This window comes from Stenella coeruleoalba (assembly GCF_951394435.1).
Source record: "Stenella coeruleoalba genome assembly, chromosome: 16".
Classification (NCBI taxonomy): Eukaryota; Metazoa; Chordata; class Mammalia; order Artiodactyla; family Delphinidae; genus Stenella; species Stenella coeruleoalba.
The window spans coordinates 84108277-84130382 of NC_137162.1; the positions used below are offsets into that span (position 1 = coordinate 84108277).

Genomic DNA, 22106 nt, shown 5'->3' on the forward strand with positions numbered 1-22106 from the left:
GACAATAAAAAGAAATAAAAGGAATCCAGATTGGAAAGGAAGAAGTAAAACTCTCACTGTTTGCAAATGATATGATACCATACATAGAAGATTCTAAAGACACCACTGGAAAACTACTAGAGCTCATCAATAAATTTGGTAAAGTTGAAGGATATAAAATTAATATAAACAAATCTGTCACCTTTCTATACACCTCAACAAACTATCAGAAAGAGAAACTGAGGAAACAATCCCATTTACCATCAAATTAAAAAGAATAAAATGCCTAGTCTGTACTTGGAAAACTATAAGACACTGGTGAACGAAATTGAGGACGACACAGACAGATGGAAAGATATACTGTGTTCATGAACTGGAAGGATTAATGTTTTTAAAATGACCATAGTACCCAAGGCAATCCACAGATTCAATGCAATCCCTATCAAAATGTCAAGGGTGTTTATCACAGAACTAGAACAAATAATTTAAAAACTTTTTATGGAAACACAAGACTCCAAATAGGCAAAACAATTTTGACAAAGAAGAACAGAACTAGATGAATCAGGCTCCCTGACGTCACAGTATACTGCAAAGTTACAGTAATCAAAACAAGATGGTACTCACAATGTTCATTGCAGCTCTATTTACAATAGTCAGGACATGGAAGCAACCTAAGTGTCCATCAACAGAAGAATGGGTAAAGAAGATATGGCACATATATACAATGGACTGTTAGCCATAAAAAGAAATGAAATTATTTGTAATGAGGTGGATGGACCTAGAGTCTGTCATACAGAGTGAAGTAAGTCAGAAAGAGAAAAGCAGATACCATATGGTAATACATATATATGGATCTAAAAAAAAAAGTTCTGAAGAACCTAGGGGCAGGACAGGAATAAAGACGCAGACATAGAGAATGGACTTGAGGACACAGGCGGGGGAAGGATAAGCTGGGACGAAGTGAGAGAGTGGCATGGACTTATATACACTACCAAATGTAAAATAGATAGCTAATAGGAAGCAGCCACATAGCACAGGGAGATCAGCTTGGTGCTCTGTGACCACCTAGAGGGGTGGGATAGGAGGGTGGGAGAGAGATGCAAGAGGGAGGAGATATGGGGATATATGCATATGTATAGCTGATTCACTTTGTTATAAAGCAGAAACTAAGACACCATTGTAAAGCAAATATGCTCCAATAAAGATGTTATAAAAACCCAAAAACAAACAAAACCAATATGGTACTGATACAAAAACAGACACACAGATCCATGGAACAGATTAGAGTCCAGAAATAAACCTGAGCTTATATTGTCAAATTCATCTACAGCAAAGGAGGCAAGAGTATACAGTGGAGAAGACAGTTTCTTCAATAAGTGGTGCTGGCAAAACTGGACAGCTACATTTAAAAGAATGAAATTAGAATACTCTCTAACACTGTACACAAAAATAAACTCAAAATGGATTAAAGGCCTAAATATCAATGTAACACCAGAAACCATAAAACTCCTACAAGAAAAGATAGGCAGAACACTCTTTGACACAAATGATAGCAATAGTTTTATGGATCTGTCTCCTAAAACAAAAGAAATAAAAACCAGCATAAATAGATGAGAGCTAATTAATCTGAAAAGCTTTTGCATGGCAAAGGAAGCCATCGACAAAATGAAAAGACAACCTACTGAATGGGAGAAAATATTTGCAAATTATGTGACTGATAAGGGGCTAATATACAGAATACATAAATAGCTCATACAACTCAACATCAAAAAACAAAAACCCTGGCACTTCCCTGGTGGTCTAGTGACTAAGACTCTGTGCTCGCAGTGCAGGGGGCCCAGGATTGATCCCTGGTCAGGGAACTAGATCCCACATGCATGCTGCAACTATAGATCCCACATGCCACAATGAAGGTCCTGCATGCTGCAACTAAGACCCGGTGCAGCCTAAATAAATAAATAAATATTAAAAACAAAAAACAAAAACCCCAATTTAAAAATAGGCAAAAGACCTGAATAAGCTTTTTCCTAAAGATGACCTACAGATGGCCAACAGGCACATGAAAATATACTCAACATCATTAGTCCTCAGAGAAATGAAAATCAAAACCACAATGAGATATCACCTCACACCTGTCAGAATGGCTGTCATCAAAAGGAACACAATGACAGAATATGTATATGTGTATATAACTGAGTCACTTTGCTGTGCAGAAGAAATTAACACGTTGTAAATCAAGTATACTTCAATAAAATTTTTAAAAAAATAATAAAGAAAATGTAAGAAGAAGAAGGAACACAATAACAAATGTTGGTGAGAATGTGGAGAAAACAGGCCCCACATACACTGTTGGTGGGAAGGTAAATTGGTGCAGACACTATGGAAAACAGTATGGAGGTTTCTCAAAAAAACTAAAACCTACCATGTGACCCAGCAATTTCACTCCTGGGTATTTATCTGAAGAAAAAAAAAAAAGAAAACACTAATTCGAAAAGATACATGCAGCCCAGTGTTCATAGCAACATTATTTATAATTGCCAAGATATGGAAGCAACCTAAGTTTCCATCAAGAGATGAATGGATAAAGAAGATGTGGTACATTTATACAATGGAATATTATTCAGCTATAAAAAAAATGAAATTCAGGAAAAACCAGAACGAACTTTTTGGCCAATCCAGTAGTTTGTGTCATCTTTGTATTAACCTCTTAATTATTCCTCCATGGTAGATGAAGAGAGGGGAAGGTAGTAGGTGTCCATGCTGTGGATGGTGGCTCCTCATGTTGGCCTCTCTTGGGGTCATCTGTGAAGAGCCCTGGGCGCTCTGGAGAAGCAGTTCTGAGCACGGAGACCCTGCCCCCTCCCCTCTCATTCCAGCCTTAAGGGAACAGTTGAGCCTGTGTGTGCAGGTGTGTAATCCTGAGCTTTAGTTGGCTGGAGTCTGTCCCCCTTCTCTCCTACCTCCTGTCCCTGCTTTTCTCCTTTTTCTCTACCCATTCCTCTCTCTTGTCTTTTTTTCTTACTCATCTGTTATTGGTAATCAGTTTACCCAGAGGGCTTCCTCCTTTTCTATAACCAAAACACTTTTTCCTGAAAGTGTCCCCTTGGGAGAGGAAGACACTGTGTGGGTGTGAGGGTGACCCACACGGGGGCACAGTTGCTCTCAGCCATCTTCATAAATTGTGGTGACAAAAGGCATCCCTTTCTGAAATGCCTTGGATAAAATATTTGAATTGTAGTAATGTGATGTAAGTTGTATACATGCACTTAAGATATATCAATATGCCTATATGGATATCAGAAATATTTCCCATTATCTTATTGGAGATGCTTTTAGAGATTATCTTTTTTTAAAAAATTATTATTAACATATTAGGAAGTGCCTTTGTCATTGAACCAATATCAATACATTATTATTACCTAAGGTCCATACTTGATTCAGATTCCCTTAGTTTTTTTTTTCTTTTTTTTATAATAGCTAACATTTATTGGGTGTTCATAATACACTACCCACTGAGCTAAGTAACTTATAGGCTTTATCTCATTCGTCACAACCATCAGAGATAAGGCACCATTATTATCTCCACTTCAAGGAAGGGAGATTTAATATTGGAAGGTTATGGAATTCTTTTTTATTTTTTTAAACAGCAGCTTCTTATTAGTCATCAATTTTATACACATCAGTGTATACATGTCAACCCCAAGCGCCCAATTCATCACACCCCCACTCCCACCCTCCCCACAGCTTTCTCCCCTTGGTGTCCATATGTTTGTTCTCTACATTTGTGTCTCAATTTCTGCCCTGAAAACTGGTTCATCTGTACCATTTTTCTAGGTTCCATATATATGTGTTAATATACGATATTTGTTTTTCTCGTTCTGACTTACTTCACTCTGTATGACAGTCTCTAGATCCATCCACATCTCAACAAATGACCCAATTTCGTTCCTTTTTATGGCTGAGTAATATTCCATTGTATATATGTACCACATCTTCTTTATCCATTCATCTGTCGATGGGCATTTAGGTTGCTTCCATGACCTGGCTATTGGAAATAGTGCTGCAGTGAACATTGGGGTGCGTGTGTCTTTTTGAATTGTGGTTTTCTCTGGGTATATGCCCAGTAGTGGGATTGCTGGATCATATGGTAATTCTATTTTTAGTCTTTTAAGGAACCTCCGTACTGTTCTCCATAGTGGCTGTATCAGTTTACATTCCCACCAACAGAGCAAGAGGACTCACTTTTCTCCACATTTGTTGTTTGTAGATTTTCTGATGAAGCCCATTCTAACTGGTGTGAGGTGATACCTCATTGTAGTTTTGATTTACATTTCTCTAATAATTAGTGATGTTGAGCAGCTTTTCATGTGCTTCTTGGCTATCTGTGTGTCTTCTTTGGAGAAATATCTATTTAGGTCTTCTGCCCATTTTTGGATTGGATTGCTTGTTTTTTTTTTTAAATTGACCTGCATGAGCTGTTTATATATTTTAGAGATTAATCCTTTGTCCGATGATTCGTTTGCAAATATTTTCTCCCATTCTGAGGGTTGTCTTTTCGTCTTCTTTATGGTTTCCTTTGCTGTCCAAAAGCGTTTAAGTTTCATTAGGTCCCATTTGTTTATTTTGGGTTTTATTTCCATTAGTTTAGGAGGTGGATCAAAAAAGATGTTGCTGTGATTTATGTCAAAGAGCGTACTTCCTATGTTTTCCTCTAAGAGTTTTATAGTGTCTGGTCTTGCATTTAGGTCTCTAATCCATTTTGAGTTTATATTTGTGTATGGTATTAGGGAGTGTTCTAATTTCATTCTTTTACATGTAGCTGTCCAGTTTTCCCAGCACCACTTATTGAAGAGACTGTCTTTTCTCCATTGTATATCCTTGTCTCCTTTGTCATAGATTAGTTGACCATGGGTGCGTGGGTTTACCTCTGGGCTTTCTCTTTTGTTCCATTCATCTGTGTTGCTGTTTTTGTGCCAGTACCATATTGTCTTGATTACTGTAGCTTTGTAGTATAGTCTGAAGTCAGGGAGTCTGATTCCTCCAGTTCTGTTTTTTTCCCTCAAGACTGCTTTGACTAGTCGGGGTCTTTTGTGTCTCCATGCAAATTTTAAGAGTTTTTGTTCTAGTTCTGTAAAAATTGCCATTGGTAGTTTGATGGGGATTGCATTGAATCTGTAGATTGCTTTGGGTAGTATAGTCATTTTCACAATATTGATTCTTCCAATCCAAGAGCCTGGTATATCTCTCCATGTGTTGGTATCATCTTTAATTTCTCTCATCAGTGTCTTATACTTTTCTGAATACAGGTCTTTTGTCTCCCTAGGTAGGTTTATTCCTAGGTATTTTATTCTTTTTTTTGCAATGGTAAATGGGAGTGTTTCCATAATTTCTCTTTCAGTTTTTTCATCATAAGTGTATAGGAATGCCAGAGATTTCTGTGCATTAATTTTGTATCCTGCAACTTTACCAAATTCATTGATTAGCTCTAGTAGTTTTCTGGTAGCATCTTTAGGATTCTCTATGTATAGTATCATGTCATCTGCAAACAGTGACAGTTTTACTTCTTCTTTTCCAATTCGTATTCCTTTTATTTCTTTTTCTTCTCTGATTTCCGAGGCTAGGACTTCCAAAACTATGTTGAATAACAGTGGTGAGAGTGGACATCCTTGTCTTGTTCCTGAACTTAGAGGAAATGCTTTCAGTTTTTCATCATTGAGAATGATGTTTGCTGTGGGTTTGGCCTATATGGGCTTTATTATGTTGAGGTTGGTTCCCTCTATGCCCACTTTCTGGAGACTTTTTATCATAAATCGGTGTTGATTTTTGTCAAAAGCGTTTCCTGCATCTACTGAGATGATCATATGGTTTTTTCTTCAGATTGTTAATATGGTGTATCACATTGATTGATTTGCGTATATTGAAGAATCCTTGCATCCCTGGGATAAATCCCACTTGGTCATGGTGTTTGATCCTTTTCATGTGTTGTTGGATTCCGTTTGGTAGTATTTTGTTCAGGATTTTTTCATCTATATTCATCAGTGATATTGGTCTCTAATTTTCTTTTTTTGTAGTATGTTTGTCTGGTTTTGGTATCAGGTTGAGGTGGCCTCATAGAATGTGTTTGGGAGTGTCGTTCCTGCGCAATTTTTTGGTAGAGTTTGAGAAGGATGGGTGTTAGCTCTTCTGTAAATGTTTGATAGAATTCACCCTTGAAGCCATGTGGTCCTGGACTTCTGTTTTTTTGGAAGATTTTTAATCGGAGTTTCAATTTCATTACGTGTGATTGGTCTGTTCATATTTTTTATTTCTTCCTGGTTCAGTCTTGGAAGGTTATACCTGTCTCAGAATTTGTCCATTTCTTCCAGGTTGTTCATTTTATTGGCATAGAATTGCTTGTAGTAGTCTCTTAGGATGCTTTGTATTTCTGTGTTGTCTGTTGTAAGTTCCCCTTTTTCATTCTAATTTTATTGATTTGAGTCCTCTCCCTCTTTTTCTTGATGAGTCTGGTTAAAGGTTTATCAACTTTCTTTATCTTCTCAAAGAACCAACTTTTAGTTTTATTGATCTTTGCTATTGTTTCCTTTGTTCTTATTTCATTTATTTCTGCTCTGATCTTTATGATTTCTTTCGTTCTGCTAACTTTGGGTTTTGTTTGTTCTTCTTTCTCTAGTTCCTTTAGGTGTAAGGTTAAATTATTTGTTTTAGATTTTTCTTGTTTCTTGAGGTAGGCTTGTATAGCTATAAACTTCCTTCTTAGAACTGCTTTTGCTGCATCCCATGGATTTTGGGTCACCATGTTTTCATTGTCGTTTGTCTCTAGGTATCTTTTGACTTCCTCTTTGTTTTCTTCAGTGATCTCTTGGTTATTTAGTAATGTATTGTTTAGCTTCCATGTGTTTGTGTTTTTTATGTTTTTTTCCCCTGAAATTCATTTCTAATCTCATAGCGTTGTGGTCAGAGAAGATGCTTGATATGATTTCAATTTCCTTAAATTTACTGAGGCTTGATTTGTGACCCAAGATGTGATCTATCCTGTAGAATGTCCCATGAGCACTTGAGAAGAAAGTGTAATGGGCTGTTTTTTGATGGAATGTCCTATGAATATCAAATAAATCTATCTGGTCTATTGTGTCATTTAAAGCTTCTCTTTCCTTATTTACTTTCATTTTGGATGATCTGTCTATTGTTGTAAGTGAGGTGTTAATGTCCCCCAGTATTATTGTTTTACTGTCGATTTCCTCTTTTACAGCTGTTAGCATTTGCCTTATGTATTGAGGTGCTCCTATGTTGGGTGCCTGTATATTTATAATTCTTATATCTCCTTCTTGGATTGATACCTTTGATCATTATGTAGTGTCCTTCCTTTTCTCTTGTAACTTTTTTTTTTTTTTTTGTGGTACATGGGCCTCTCACAGTGGTGGCCTCTCCCATTGCAGAGCACAGGCTCCGGATGTGCAGGTTCAGAGGGCATGGCTCATGGACCCAGCCACACTGTGGCATGTGGGATCCGCCCAGACCAGGGCATGAACCTGTATCCCCTGCATCGGCAGGTAGACTCTCAACCACTGCATCACCACAGAAGCCCCCAACATTCTTTATTTTAAAGTCTATTTTATCTGATATGAGTATTGCTACTCCAGCTTTCTTTTGATTTCCATTTGCATGGAATATCTTTTTCCATCCCCTCACTTTCAGGCTGTAAGTGTCCCTAGGTCTGAAGTGGGTCTCTTGTAGACAGCATATATATGGGTCTTTTTTTTGTATCCATTCCGCAAGCCTGTGTCTTTTGGTTGGAGCTTTTAATCCATTCACATTTAAGGTAATTATCGATATGTATGTTTGTATGACCATTTCCTTAAATGTTTTGGGTTTGTTTTTGTAGGCCCTTTTCTTCTCTTGTGTTTCTCACTTAGAGAAGTTCCTTTAACATTTGTTGTAGAGCTGGTTTGGTGGTGCTGAATTCTCTTAGCTTTTGCTTGGCTGTAAAGCTTTTGATTTCTCCATTGAATCTGAATGAGATCCTTGCCGGGTAGCGTAATCTTGGTTGTAGGTTCTTCCCTTTCATCACTTTAAGTATATCATACCACTCCTATCTGGTTTGTAGAGTTTCTGCTGAGAAATCAGCTGTTAACCTTATGGGAGTTCCCTTGTATATTATTTTTTGTTTTTCCCTTGCTGCTTTCAATAATTTTTTTAAAATTCATTTATTTTTGGCTGTGTTGGGTCTTCATTGCTGCACGTGGGCTTCCTCTAGTTGCAGTGAGCTGGGGCTACTCTCCGTTGTGGTGCGCAGGCTTCCCATTGCGCTGGCTTCTTTTGTTGCAGAGCACAGGCTCTAGGCATGTGGGCTCAGTAGTTGTGGCTCGTGGGCTCTAGAGCGCAAGCTCAGTAGTTGTGGCGCACGGGCTTAGTTGCTCCGTGGCATGTGGGATCTTCTCGGACCAGGGCTCGAACCCGTGTCCCTTGCATTGGCAGGCGGATTCTTAACCACTGTGCCACCAGGGAAGCCCAATAATTTTTCTTTGTCTTTAATTTTTGCCAATTTGATCACTATGTGTCTCGGCATGTTTCTCCTTGGGTTTACACTGTATGGGAATTGCTTCACCTCCTGGACTTGGGTGACTATTTCCTTACCCATGTTAGGGAAGTTTACAACTGTAATCTCTTCAAATATTTTCTCGGGTCCTTTCTCTCTCTCTTCTCCTTCTGGGACCCCTATAATGCGAATGTTTTTGTGTTTAATGTTGTCCCAGAGTTCTGTTAGGCTGTCTTCATTTCTTTTCATTCTTTTTCTTTATTCTGTTCCACAGCAGTGAATTCCACCATTCTGTCTTCCAGGTCACTTATCTGTTCTTCTACCTCAGTTATTCTGCTATTGATTCCTTCTAGTGTAGTTTTCCTTTCAGTTAATGTATTGTTCTTCTGTTTGTTTGTTCTTTAATTCTTCTAGGTCTTTGTTAAACATTTATTGCATCTTCTCGATCTTTGCCTCCATTCTTTTTCCTACATCCTGGAGCATCTTCACTATCATTATTCTGAATTCTTTTTCTGGAAGGTTTCCTATCTGCACTTCATTTAGTTGTTTTTCTGGGGTTTTATCTTGTTCCTTCATCTGGTACATAGCCCTCTGCCTTTTCATCCTGTCTACCTTTCTGTGAATGTAGTTTTTGTTCCACAGGCTGCAGGATTGTAGTTCTTCTTGCTTCTGCCGTCTGCCCTCTGGTGGATGAGGCTCTCTAAGAGGCTTGTGCAGGTTTCCTGATGGGAGGGACTGGTGGTGGGTTGAGATGGGTGTTGCTGTGGTGGGCAGAGCTCAGTAAAACTTTAAACCACTTGTATGCTGATGGGTGGGTCTGGGTTCCCTCCCTGTTGGTTGTTTGGCCTGAGGCAACCCAACATTGGAACCTACCTGGGCTCTTTCTTGGGGCTAATGGCAGACTCTGGGAGGGCTCACGCCAAGGAGTACTTCCCAGAACTTCTGCTGCCAGTGTCCCCATCCCCACGTTAAGCCACAGCCACCACCCGTCTCCACAGGAGATCATCCAACACCAGCAGGTAGGTCTGGTTCAGTCTTCTATGGGGTCACTGCTCCTTCCCCTGGGTTCTGAAGCACACAATACTTTGTGTGTGCCCTCCAAGAGTGGAGTCTCTGTTTCCCCCAGTCCTGTCAAAGTCCTGCAATCAAATCCCACAAGCCTTCAAAGTCTGATTCTCTAGGAATTCCTCCTCCCGTTGCCGGACCCCCAGCTTGGGAAGCCTGATGTGGGGCTTAGAACCTTCATTCCAGTGGGTGGACTTCTGTGGTATAAGTGTTCTCTAGTCTGTGAGTCACCCACCCAGTAGTTATGGGATTTGATTTTATTGTGATTGCAACCCTCCTACGATCTCATTGCGGCTTCTCCTTTGTCTTTGCATGTGGGGTATCTTTTTTTGGTGAGTTCCAGTGTCTTCCTGTCAATGATTTTCCAGCAGCTAGTTGTGATTCTGGTGTTCTCACAAGAGGAAATGAAAGCATGTCCTTCTTCTCCGCCATCTTGGTTCAGGCTCCCAAGCTCGCAATCCCTGCTCACATATTGTAGCTCTCTCTGGGACACTTCTCCACCTCTTAGAGATTACCTTTTAAAGGTTGTGATTAACTGTAAAACTCAGGATTTAAAATGTCTTTAGGGAACGTCCTAGTAGCAGATGTTACTGGGCAGGAAGAGAGTAGCCTATGGTGGCATTATGTGGGTCTGTCACTCAGTCTCTTCTTCCCTCTTCTCAGCGGTCTGCCGGTCTTCCATGATTTCATTCGAAGATTAGACAGGGGCCTTCGGACTTCATGGTCACGTGTGGAAACTAATTTGAAATCCGAGGATGGAAAAGCAGGGACCAGTGGAAGTAGTAATAGTGTCTTTCCATGGAGGGAGCGTTTAGAAGTATTATAACAAACAAATACATTTTGCTTAATTTTGTAAGACCAGGTTTTGGTATTTTGAGTATTCCTTATTTTATATTTAACTGTGATGTCTCTGTTGCCCCTCAGGAAGTTTGTGACATGAAATCTGAGGGTCAGGCCACTGTCATTCAGCAGCTGGAGCAGACCATTGAGGATCTGAGGACCAAAATAGCTGAGCTAGAGAAGCAGTACCCGGCTGCAGACCTGGAGGCGGCCACCTCTGGAGACACGTGTCTGCGAGCTCTCAGTTTGGGAGAAAAGGAAGTAGGGCATGAAAGGATTTTACAGGCAAAGTCCATCCAGACGTCCCCGACAGAGGAGGGTGGGACACTGACACATCCTCTCATGGGTGCCCTGCCTGAGGCCACGAGTGGAGACTCAGCCGGGCTGTCCTCACCTCCCGGACCTCAGAACAAGTTCTGCGCAGAGATTTCTTTGGTTGTGTCTCCAAGGAGAATATCAGTTCAGCTCGATGCACATCCATCCCTCCAGGCTCCACCATCCACGTCACCGCCCTGGTCTGACAGTCAAGGACAGGCGAGCTCACAGCCTTCCCATCCTTATTTTCACACGGAGTTTGAAACCAGCCACGAGCACTCTGCTTTTCCCTCCTCTGAAAACAGCCATGACATCCCTACTGCACTGCCTCTGTCTCCCAAGTTCTCCCACCAGATGCCTGGTCTGGGCACCGTGGCTCCTCCACGGACCCCACCCCATGTCGTGCCTGAGCCTGCACTTCCCAGCCCACCGTGCCCCTCACCTCCTCCTCCGCCTGGTCCAGAGATGCTGCCACCCCCTCCCCTACCTTTGCCTGGTGAGGGAATTCCTTCCGTCCCCCCTCTTCCCACAGTAGGAATTCCGCCCGCCCCCACTCTTCCCACAGTGGGAATTCCTCCTGCCCCCCCTCTTCCCAGTGTGGGAATTCCTCCTGCCCCCCCTCTTCCCGGTGAAGGAATTCCTCCCGCCCCCCCTCTTCCCGGTGTGGGAATTCCTCCCGCCCCCCCTCTTCCCGGTGTGGGAATTCCTCCCGCCCCCCCTCTTCCCGGTGTGGGAATTCCTCCCGCCCCCCCTCTTCCCGGTGAGGGAATTCCTCCCGCCCCCCCTCTTCCCGGTGAGGGAATTCCTCCCGCCCCCCCTCTTCCCGGTGTGGGAATTCCTCCCGCCCCCCCTCTTCCCGGTGTGGGAATTCCTCCCGCCCCCCCTCTTCCCGGTGTGGGAATTCCTCCCGCCCCCCCTCTTCCCGGTGTGGGAATTCCTCCCGCCCCCCCTCCTCCCGGTGTGGGAATTCCTCCCGCCCCCCCTCTTCCCGATGTGGGAATTCCTCCCGCCCCCCCTCTTCCCGGTGTGGGAATTCCTCCCGCCCCCCCTCTTCCTGGTGTGGGAATTCCTCCCGCCCCCCCTCTTCCCGGTGAGGGAATTCCTCCCGCCCCCCCTCTTCCCGGTGTGGGAATTCCTCCCGCCCCCCCTCTTCCCGGTGTGGGAATTCCTCCCGCCCCGCCTCTTCCCAGAGTGGGAATTCCTCCCGCCCCCCCTCTTCCCAGTGTGGGAATTCCTCCCGCCCCCCCTCTTCTCAGTGAGGGAATTCCTCCCGCCCCCCCTCTTCCCAGTGTGGGAATTCCTCCCGTGCCCCCTCTTCCCAGTGAAGGAATTCCTCCTGCCCCCCCTCCTCCTTTGCCAGGTGTGAGGGTTCCACCTCCTCTAGCCCCACCCCCTCCTCTCCCTCCTGGAACAGGTGTCCCCCCACCCCCCCCACCCCCTCTGCTTCCTGGATCCGGCCTTGCTCTCCCACCACAAGCTGGGAGTAGCACTTCACCAACACTGCAGGCGTGTGGATTTCTTCCTCCACCGTTGCCAGCTGGCTTGTTTGGGTTCGGGTTGAACCAGGACAAAGGCAGCAGGAAGCAGCCAATAGAACCTTGTCGGCCGATGAAGCCTCTGTATTGGACGAGAATTCAACTGCACAGTAAAAGGTAACATGAACAGGGGCTCATCTTTGCATAATATTGTCAATACGAGGGAAGTATTTTCCTTTAAAACTCTGGAGAAAAATGAGTAAAAATAAAATAAATAAAAGTAAAACTTGTCTGTAGACGATTACATCAATATTTAGTGAAGCAATTTTAGACTTTTTTCCAGAAGTATCAAAGGAATAAAACAAATGACATGAATCAATATACACATTTCTGTCTATATAGTTTTTGATTGACTTTTATAGATAGAGGGATATATTTTTCTTAGCATACATGCTCTTTCCTCATTGCAGAACCTCACTCTGATAAATAGCTCATAAAAGTAAATCAAATCCATAGACAGACTGACTCTTGAGGATGTTTTCTTCATCCTTTTGAAGGCATGGTCTTGTTTCACTATTCAGAAATGTGCTACACAAAGATACGCACATCCACACCCCATGTGTGAAATGACTTAGTTCTGAGCATTTCATGGCACTTCTGTAGATGATGTGCAACACTGTGAGGTCATAAAATCACGAACATATGAGTTTTATAAAATATATGATATTTGTAAAAGAATGCCTCCTAGCAGGTACGCTGCTGGTGTATTACTTATCCATGGATGGTCCATAACCTGGTTCCCCGACCCCTGGGACGGTACTGGGACATGGCTGTGGAATGTGCCAGTGGGAGAAAAAAATGCCCTTTAAATTTCACTGGACTTCCTTGTCCCAAGTTCTCGTGACTCTTTGAATTTGTGTGTGTGTGTGTGTGTGTGTGTGTGTATGTGATGTGGCACAGATTTAGAATAGGGTATTTAACAGGTTCATTTTCATTTCTTATATTAATTTTCTCTTCACTGAATCATAGTGGGAGAGGAACCTATCTATTTTGACTACTTCTGACTTTGCAGCTCATTCTCTGAGTAATTTGCTGGGTCACTTCTATGTGCCGAGACATCATTTCCAAATGTGCCCCAAACTCATTTTATCCATATGCAGTATATGAAGTTCTTTTTGTCTTGCTTTTTTTGAATGGATCTCCCCTTTTTAGGTGGCACTACATGACTCCACAGTCATAGGTGACATGCAGTGATGGGCAGCGGTGGGGAGACGAAAGTGCCTCTGTGGGCCTGAAGTGATTTATTTTCAACCCACAAATAACCCAAGCTGATGGGTCAGGTTGGGTTTGTGAGATATCGGACATTTCCTGCCTTGAGAGCCGTACAGAGAGGGGCTCTCCTTTTATGTTTTTATATGGCGACTTGATGACTGAGAATTCCTGGAAATGATTCTTTCCAGGCAAATGTCTCATTCTGTATTGATGCTGTTTCTCATCACGTTGATTAAGCAAATGGTGATTGTACAGAAAAGAGCATCTTCCCCCCGATCTCCCTCCGTCCTCTGCTGCCTGCCGTCCTATCCCTGCTCCTCTGATGCCTCTGTCCTCTCTGTCCCCATCTGTCCCTGCTCACTGTAATGTCCTGCAGTTTGGTTTGATGGCTCTCTCATGGGTCTTTTGCTTAACTTTAGAGACTCCAGTGCTTCACTTATTTGGGAAAAAATTGAAGAGCCATCCATAGATTGTCATGAATTTGAGGAATTATTTTCTAAAACTACTGTAAAGGAAAGGAAGAAACCGATTTCTGACACCATCACAAAGACCAAGGCTAAACAAGTGAGTACTCATGTGTTTTCTGAAGTTGGACAGTGTTTTGGGCATAAGTGTGAACTTCCATTAGAGAAAAACATTCACATTGTTTTCTGGGCTGTGTACCCTCCACAGTCTGTAAGCAGGTAGCAGAGGTTAGCATTTTAGAACATGAAGTTAAGTAAGACTTTCCCAGATAGAACAACAAATAATCATCTCCACCAAGTGATCATGCTCTGACTACTTTATTTGTAGCTTCATGATACATATTTCCAAAATTTCACCAATTGTTTGTTTCCAGAATTAGTTGTCTAGAAACAAACTGTCACTTGATTGAAATCCATATTAGTGCTAGTATGGATGGAAAGAAAGGTAAGAGTGAGCAAATGAAAGCAAGCAAGAAATCCAGTCCTTAGTAACCAGTCATGTGTTTGGTATTTTGTTGCTATTGTAATACCTGAGTGGATGCCCTGCAGAACCCAGCTAAACAGTCACCTTGCACTTGACACAGGGAAGAGACTCTTGTATCCAGTTCCAACATCTCCATTCTGTGTCAGCACTTTTGATCTATCCTGTGACACCTGAGTCCCAAAGATAAGGAAAAGTGCATTTGGAGGAAAACATTTTCATGCAATGTTTTTCCACTGATCCAGCCAGTGACCTTGATTGTGAAATGATTTTGTAAATTTCTCAAGGCAGCCATTCAGGAAAGTGTAGTAAAGTCTTAGAATAATGAACCCAGAAGGAAGGTAATGCTGTTGGTGCCCATCCTTCACCCTGAAGTGGGGGATGGTGGGCAGCTCCGTCTTTTTGGGTGAAACAAATAGAGAGAAATGAGGCCTGAAGCTGGCACAGCTTCCCCAGGCGAGTGGCAGCTAAGGGGTGATGTGATTCTGTGAACTTTTGTTACTGACCTGGAAGTTGTAGCTAGAAGTCTGACCCAGAGATATTTCCATCCATATTTATGTCGAAGCAGACAGCTGCCCCCAGATGGGTGCTGCGGAATCCAGCCAGGAGGGGTGTGTTTGAATGGAACCTCTAGCTGAGATGGGGGCAGCCTCACCACAGGCATCTCTATTAATCTGACGATGATGCAAACCCAAATGTGATGCAGTTGCATTTTTCAGAACCACTTATGATGACACAGCTGGTTGCTGGAGACTTTAGATCAGAAAAGGCACTGAATAAATATTTGTTTAACAAATAAGGCAGCTGGCTAGAGGAGGAGGGCTTTATACATATCAGTGGCTATACCCAGTAGTGATTAAAAGCCAGAAAATAACTCATCTCAAAATAAGCAATATCGCCAAGGTGGCTTTGTCAATGGAATAAAGGTAAATGAAAAACCACGTTTTTCTGGTAAATGTTCTAAATGGCATGTTTGCATATAGTACATGTAGGCTGAGTCATCACACCTCTTCCCATGGACCGTATCAGAGATGGGAAAGCTGTCTGGTTGGGGAATACGGGCAGGGAGCGCAGAGGCCGGGTAGAGCTAGGCAGCGGGGTTGTCACGTGATGAAGGGCAGGGGTGATGCGGACGTCACTAGTCTAGGGATGAAATTCTCCAGAATGCCAAGCACGCCCTCCATATCTCCTGTCACCACTTTTTTTCTGTTAAATGAACAGAGATGAGGAAGCTGCCGCATGTTACCTGCAAGTATACGATTTCATGATTTTTTTGACGTAGTATTCAGTTTTTAAGCCTACTGAAATAAGATTTCTGTACAAATCATGAAGACTTCAGATTCAGGTAGCTGGCATGAGATGGCCCCCTTCCACACGACCATCATGTGCAGTGTCATGTCTGCACAGTGGCCTCACCCTGTCGTGAGCCCATCAGTAAACTGTGGGTATGAGCCTTTGCCAGTGCTGTCATTTGCACCCGTTGGTGGTGACACAGCTATTGACCTGCAGCTTAAAGAGGGTTTGTGGACCAGTCTCCATCCTGACTCCTGATGAGCTTGTCAGCATATCCTTGGCCAGGGTCTTGTACTCAGTTCTGCTATTCAGGTTTGTTTTGGGAGAGACAAAGTAACTTTTCCAGTATGTTGGTAAGAGAAAAATCTGCTACAAAGTGTTAGATGGCTGAAGAAAGCCAGTTTTATTTAACTCTGTTGTATTTGGAAGAAAAACTTACCCATTCCAACTACTTGAGACATGTAAAATTTCGTTTAAGGAAAACGTATTTTCCATATGCCTGCAAGCACACTGAGCCCTGAGCAACACGGACTTGGGGCACCAACTTTTGTGCAATCCAAGATCTCTACAAATTATAATCAGCCTTTCGTATTCGGGGTCCCACCATATCCAAGGTTCCACATCCATGGACAAAACCACCCTCAGCTCATGTAGTGCTGCAATATTTACTACTGAAAAGACTCTGTGTGTCAGCGGACCTGCACAGTCCAAACCACTGACCTGTGGTTGCCCTTGTATAGGTGGACCCTGATTTCGAGTGAGACTGGTTGCCATTGATGCTATAACCTGTGTTTATGGAGGTTTTTCTAGCCACTCTTCTCACACACGGTGGAAGCCAAGAGCTCTGGTTTCTCCAAATACTTTAAAAGAGCTAGATAGTATTTCTGTGATCTGTCCTCTTCTTGAAAGTAAGTCTGTGGCTGGATGCACTGGCCTTTAGTAGCTCTCTCGGGAGATATGTCTTCTGTGTGACCACAGAGGTCCCACACCTGGACAGCTTGCTCTGTGGCATAAAGAGAAGGGGCTGCTCTCTGGACTCTGGAGTGGCTGCAGGGAGGCATGTCTGGTGTCTCTCAGCCCTTTGTCCTCCAGGGAACCCAACACAGAGCTTTCCTTATTTTTTCACGGAACCTGTATTTAAGTTGTGTGCCTACATCTTAGCACACCGGTCTTCATTGTGAGGTTATGAAAGCATAAGGAGATTCGCTGAGAAGGTATAGTTTTATCAGACTATGATTTCATGTACTTCTCCTTTAGCAAATGAGCGTGATGCTTATAGGTCAGAATTAAATATCGAGCTGCTCACTTGGTGAAACAACAACCCTGTCACCCACGGAATCAAGAGGAAGATGAGGTCCCTGTTTGAAACATGACACACACACATGCACTTGCCAATTTTTAAGGAACGTCCCAGAGCAAGTGCATGGTGACCCATGTCCTGCGTCTCACAGGCGAGTTCAGTGCCTGTTAATGTTGAGAGTGACCCTAAGTCACCTCAGGATCTTCATGTCCAAGGAAAGATTAAATTAACCCAAGCTTATGAGCAGGGAAGTGGGAGAATTTACACTGGAGTGATCTTGACAGTAGGAATTCCCTGACAAAGAGGTTTCTAGTTAATCCAGTGTCAGATGAGGTCCGAGCAGAGATACTTTGGGAAACAGCAGTAGCAGCAGCAGCTTCAGCAGTAGTACTAGTACCAGCGGGGATCATGGCAGCAGCCCCGGCCGCCGCGGAGCCTGCAGGTGCGTGGTCCTTGTCTGCGCAGCCCCAGGCTGGCTCATCCCACCCCCTAATCCTGTGAGGGAGACCCCGTACCCCTGGTGCACAGCACACAAAGCTGAGATGCAGGCACGATCTCACGCTCCCAGCGCAGTGAGGGGCAGAGCTCGGGTGCAGACCCAGCCGTCCGGCTGCAGAGCCTGTGTTCCTCATCATTAGCCATAGGTGTGGATGTGAAATATCATAGATGAGGGCAAGTGTGGGATGGGATTTATAAGAAGACTGGAATAGATCCTTTTTGAAAAGAATCTGAATTTGTACTGATTTTCATATGTGTTCCATATTTAAATGACTAGTTACGTTTATAAAATTGTGTGTGGAGATACTTTTAAAGCCTTTTCTGTATTCTAACAGACTTTGATAAGTACATAAACTATGATACCACCAAATATGACATTTGCCCAATTAAATAAAATTTATCAGAGTGATGTGAGCCTTAGACACATAAGCTTTTGTAAGCAGTAAACATGAGGGCCTTTTGCTTGTGTGGCAAATAAATAGTAGGTGGAGGTACAGCCACTGTGGTTAAACCCACCAAATGTTGAGTGGAGATAGTTTTGATTCCACCAAAAGGGACGTCTCTGTAAAATATGTCAAGTCAAAAATGTCTAATAATCCTTAAAAGGTGTGTAAAGGAACATGCTTCCCACAATATAAATTTGCACACAGAACTTAACAAGAGTGAATGAAAAGAATCTGTTTTTTTTTTGTTTGTTTTCTGGTACGCGGGCCTCTCACCGCTGTGGCTTCTCCCGTTGCGGAGCACAGGCTCCGGACGCGCAGGCTCAGCGGCCATGGCTCACGGGCCCAGCCGCTCCGCGGCACGTGGGATCCTCCCGGACCGGGGCACGAACCCGTATCCCCTACATCGGCAGGCGGACTCTCAACCACTGTGCCACCAGGGAAGCCGCAAAGAATCTGTTTTGCTTTTTAAATACATAATTGCCGTTTATATAACCATTTAATGCAACAAATGAATTTCTTCCTGGGTTTCTTCTGTTCTATTTATCAGATTAAAATGCTCTGCCCAAAGAATGGGGGAGAAAAAGAATTCATGATAGTTAAATATTTGTTTGGCTTCAGCTTCTGGAAATATGATTAGAAAAATAGATAGTTAAATCTGCTACTTATTATTAGGGGAGTTAATAAAAGACATTTGGCATTTTGTTCGATCTTGCCACTGTGCTTTCTGACCTAACTTCTAAAAAGCCTTTTTTGTATTTTGTAAAACTTCATAATAACAATGGGAAAAGAAGCATTCATTACTTAAATGTTCCTGTGTGGGAGTGTGTAATGTAACGCCTCCAAGTATTCTTACGCGAAATAGTAATTGCCATTAAAATGATTTTTCCTACTATGTTGGGGCGCTGGGAAAACGTGTGAGCTGTACCTTAAGTACTATCGTAAGATTGGTTGGTCAGAAAATAAAACAAGGGTATGTATTTTACCTGTGAATCTCTGCTTGACTTGTACTAAGTGCAAATATTTATCTTTAGATTAAAAAATATGTTTTATCATAATCAGTTGATATTTCAGTGTTTACAGGCTGATGGCCTGAATGATCATCTGAGAGGTATAAGTCTAGTTGTCTGTACTGGTGTTAAGTTTTCCTGTCGTAGCTGGCAAGGGTGTGTTTTGATTGGATGGTTCTATTTGTCTCGTAGACCTAAAATAATGTCTGAAATACCAAATATCTTATAATAAGACAATTTAGATCTGTTTTGGGGAATACATCATAAATATTTGGTACTTTGTAATTTTTAACAGGATGTTTGTTTTTATCAATAATAGAATACATTTCTATTGCAAGCCTTAAAAGTGTATTTATGTAGAAAACCACATCAATATACAAGGCTATAGTTAGAAGAACATACGTTTTGTGGATCCTAGGTTTGTTTTAGATGTTGAATGATTCATTACTTTCTGTAGAGATGCTTTTTCTCTAATTATTTGTAGAGCATACCCAGTCAATTCAAAGAATGTAACAATAATAACTTCTTTTTAAAAAATTTTCTTTTGGTCAAAATATTATTTTTATACTTTTAAGTAAATGGCTACAAAACAAATAATCAAAAAGCCTAATGACATAATGAAAAGGAAATATAATTAGACTAATGATCCTCGACCTTGCTGGATGTATTGGGAAAATTATATCTGATTAATTGTACTTCGGAATTGCAAAAATTTAATCATGATGCTGAAGTTTAATTCTTTTGGACTTCATATTTGCATACTATGATGATATTAAGATTTTGTTGGACTAGGTATATTAGAAAAGGGTATTAATTTTTAATGGCTGGGGTGTTTTATTTATTATGATCCATAGACATTGAAAAAAGGGTTGCTTGGAAAATATACTTGAGATTCATTACCTTTTATGATTATCTATGGAAACTAAAACTCATCCTTGCAAAAGTGAGGAAAGATTTTTGGTCAGATGAAGGGAGAGTGTTTTCTCAGTATTGCTAGTGTGGAGAACCCAGAAAACTGGAGGGAAGGGGGGCACAAATTACGTTCACTGTTGCATCCCTTTCTTGATCTGATGGGAACAGGGTTTCTCCATTTCAGCCGGGAGTGCAGCAAAGAAAAGCAGCAGCCATGCCAGGGAGAGCCAGCACTAACCACTCCGGTCACATTGGGTGCTGCTCATAGTCGGGACTGAAATGGAGCGAGTTAGCTGGACTTAGGGTGAGGCTGTTGGAGGAGATGAGGGTTGAAGTGGGCCTTGAAGAATGTATTTCATTCAGACACGTACAGAGGAATAAGGGATGGATTTTGAAAGTAGCACCGCAAGCAGAGATTTCCCTGCATCTTGTTTAAAACCCTAGAAAATCAGCCGGTAGAGCAGCAGGCTTCTGTGTACGGGGAGCTCCTGTCTGATGGTTTCAGGGATGCGGACATGGGCTGTTGACGGATATTTCCCTTCACTGAATGTGTGTCCTTCTCATCTTTCAGCAAAAGTCTTTAGGTTTTTCTCATTAGACATAAGAGTGAGAATTGAATTTAGGTAAATTAGACCTGAAGTTAATTTTGATGTCTTGGTGCTACATGGTGGAATGTACGTTTCTATACCATGGACAGCGGCAGGATTCTGGACTATCCGAAAGCAAAGGAGAATTTTATTTCTCGTTTGACTTACACAGTTACCATTATGATAGCTCCCGCCTTTGCCCGTGGGAGGTGATGCTGCTGACAGTAGACTGGTTGTTCCCACTGTACCTCCTGTGACCTAAGCTGAAAAATGTTCCCAGTTATTTGGGGGCACAAATTTAAGACTTAGAAGAAAAATTAATGTTCTTATTTATATCTGTTTTTTTTTTTTATTTAAACGCTTTATTTATTTATTTATGGCTGTGTTGGGTCTTCATTGCTGCGTGCAGGCCTTCTCTAGTTGCGGTGAGCGGGGGGGCTACTCTTAGTTGCGTTATGCGGGCTTCTCGCTGTGGTGGCTTCTCTTGTTGCACAGCACGGGCTCTAGGCACATGGGCTTCAGTAGTCGTGGCACGTGGGGTCAGTAGTTGCTGCGCGCAGGCTCAGTAGTTGTGGCGCACGGGCTTAGTTGTTCTACGGCATGTGGGATCTTCCCAGACCAGGGCTCGAACCCTGTTCCCTGCATTGGCAGGCAGATTCTTAACCACTGAGCCACCAGGGAAGTCCCAAACCTTTTTTATTTAAACCAAAATACAAGTAAATGTATGTTTCTTTTTCAAAACGATGTTCATAATGGAAGATTTCTAACATTTCTGCTTATTTTTTGGTTTTGTTAATAAGTGAATTTTTAAAATTACTAAACTTGAAACTCCATCTGAAATATCACGTTAAAAATTTCTTTGGAGATGGGCCTTCTAGACTGACAGATGAGCAGCTTGACAGGTCCTCTTCCCAGCAAAACAACAATTTAACTGGTGAGAATTATAACAAAAATACTCATTTAAAGTCTCTGGAAATTGTCCTCAGGGCACAGAGGAAATGGAGAAACACCCACTCAAGAAGACCTCCTGAAACTCGGTTAGGACAGCGAGACCCACAGTGTCTGAGCCCTGAGATGCTCCATTCTAGCGTCTGGTGTGTGCAGCCTGGACAGGCTCTGTCTGTGGCTGTGGCCCTTCCTTGGGAGGGTAGGAAACTGGCATCTCTACTCTCCTCAGTCCCCTGTTCCAGAAGCTCTGTTCCAGGCAACCACGGAGAACTAGGGAAATAGCCGAGAAGGGCCGTCCATGGATCACAGTCAGCCCTGGATGTCAGGAAGGCCGTGCACGTTGCCCCCACTCAGGAGCCATCAGGACAGGGCACGGGCACCGGGACAGTGTCCCTAAACCTCATCAGACTCATCAGAACTGAGTGGAATCTTCATTGCACAAGTGTCTTAAACACACCTTTGTGCAAATATTGACCTGGGGACAACTCCTAATCCAGGCTTAAAAATAAAGTCCGTCATGTCTGGCAACCTGAAGGCTGTGTGCATGCCCAAGACTGCAACTTTTCAGGAGCAATTAGAAAAGACCCAAGTTATTAGTTCCTGGCTCAATGTGGGGAAAAAATTCTGTAAATACCCTCTAAGGCAGCAGGCCCCAACCTTTTTGGCACCATGGACCAGTTTCGTGGAA

At 42.6% G+C, this 22106-nt stretch overlaps 1 protein-coding gene across 1 annotated transcript in view; it reads left to right on the forward strand.

Annotated features, from left to right (window-relative positions):
* Positions 1 to 22106, forward strand: part of FMN2 (formin 2) — a 315421-nt gene that overhangs the window by 114704 nt on the left and 178611 nt on the right. Inside the window, exons 5-6 of the mRNA XM_079899446.1 lie at positions 10505 to 12387; positions 13902 to 14046. Coding sequence (XP_079755572.1) covers positions 10505 to 12387; positions 13902 to 14046 — 2028 coding nt within the window. The remainder of the gene's footprint in view (positions 1 to 10504; positions 12388 to 13901; positions 14047 to 22106) is intronic.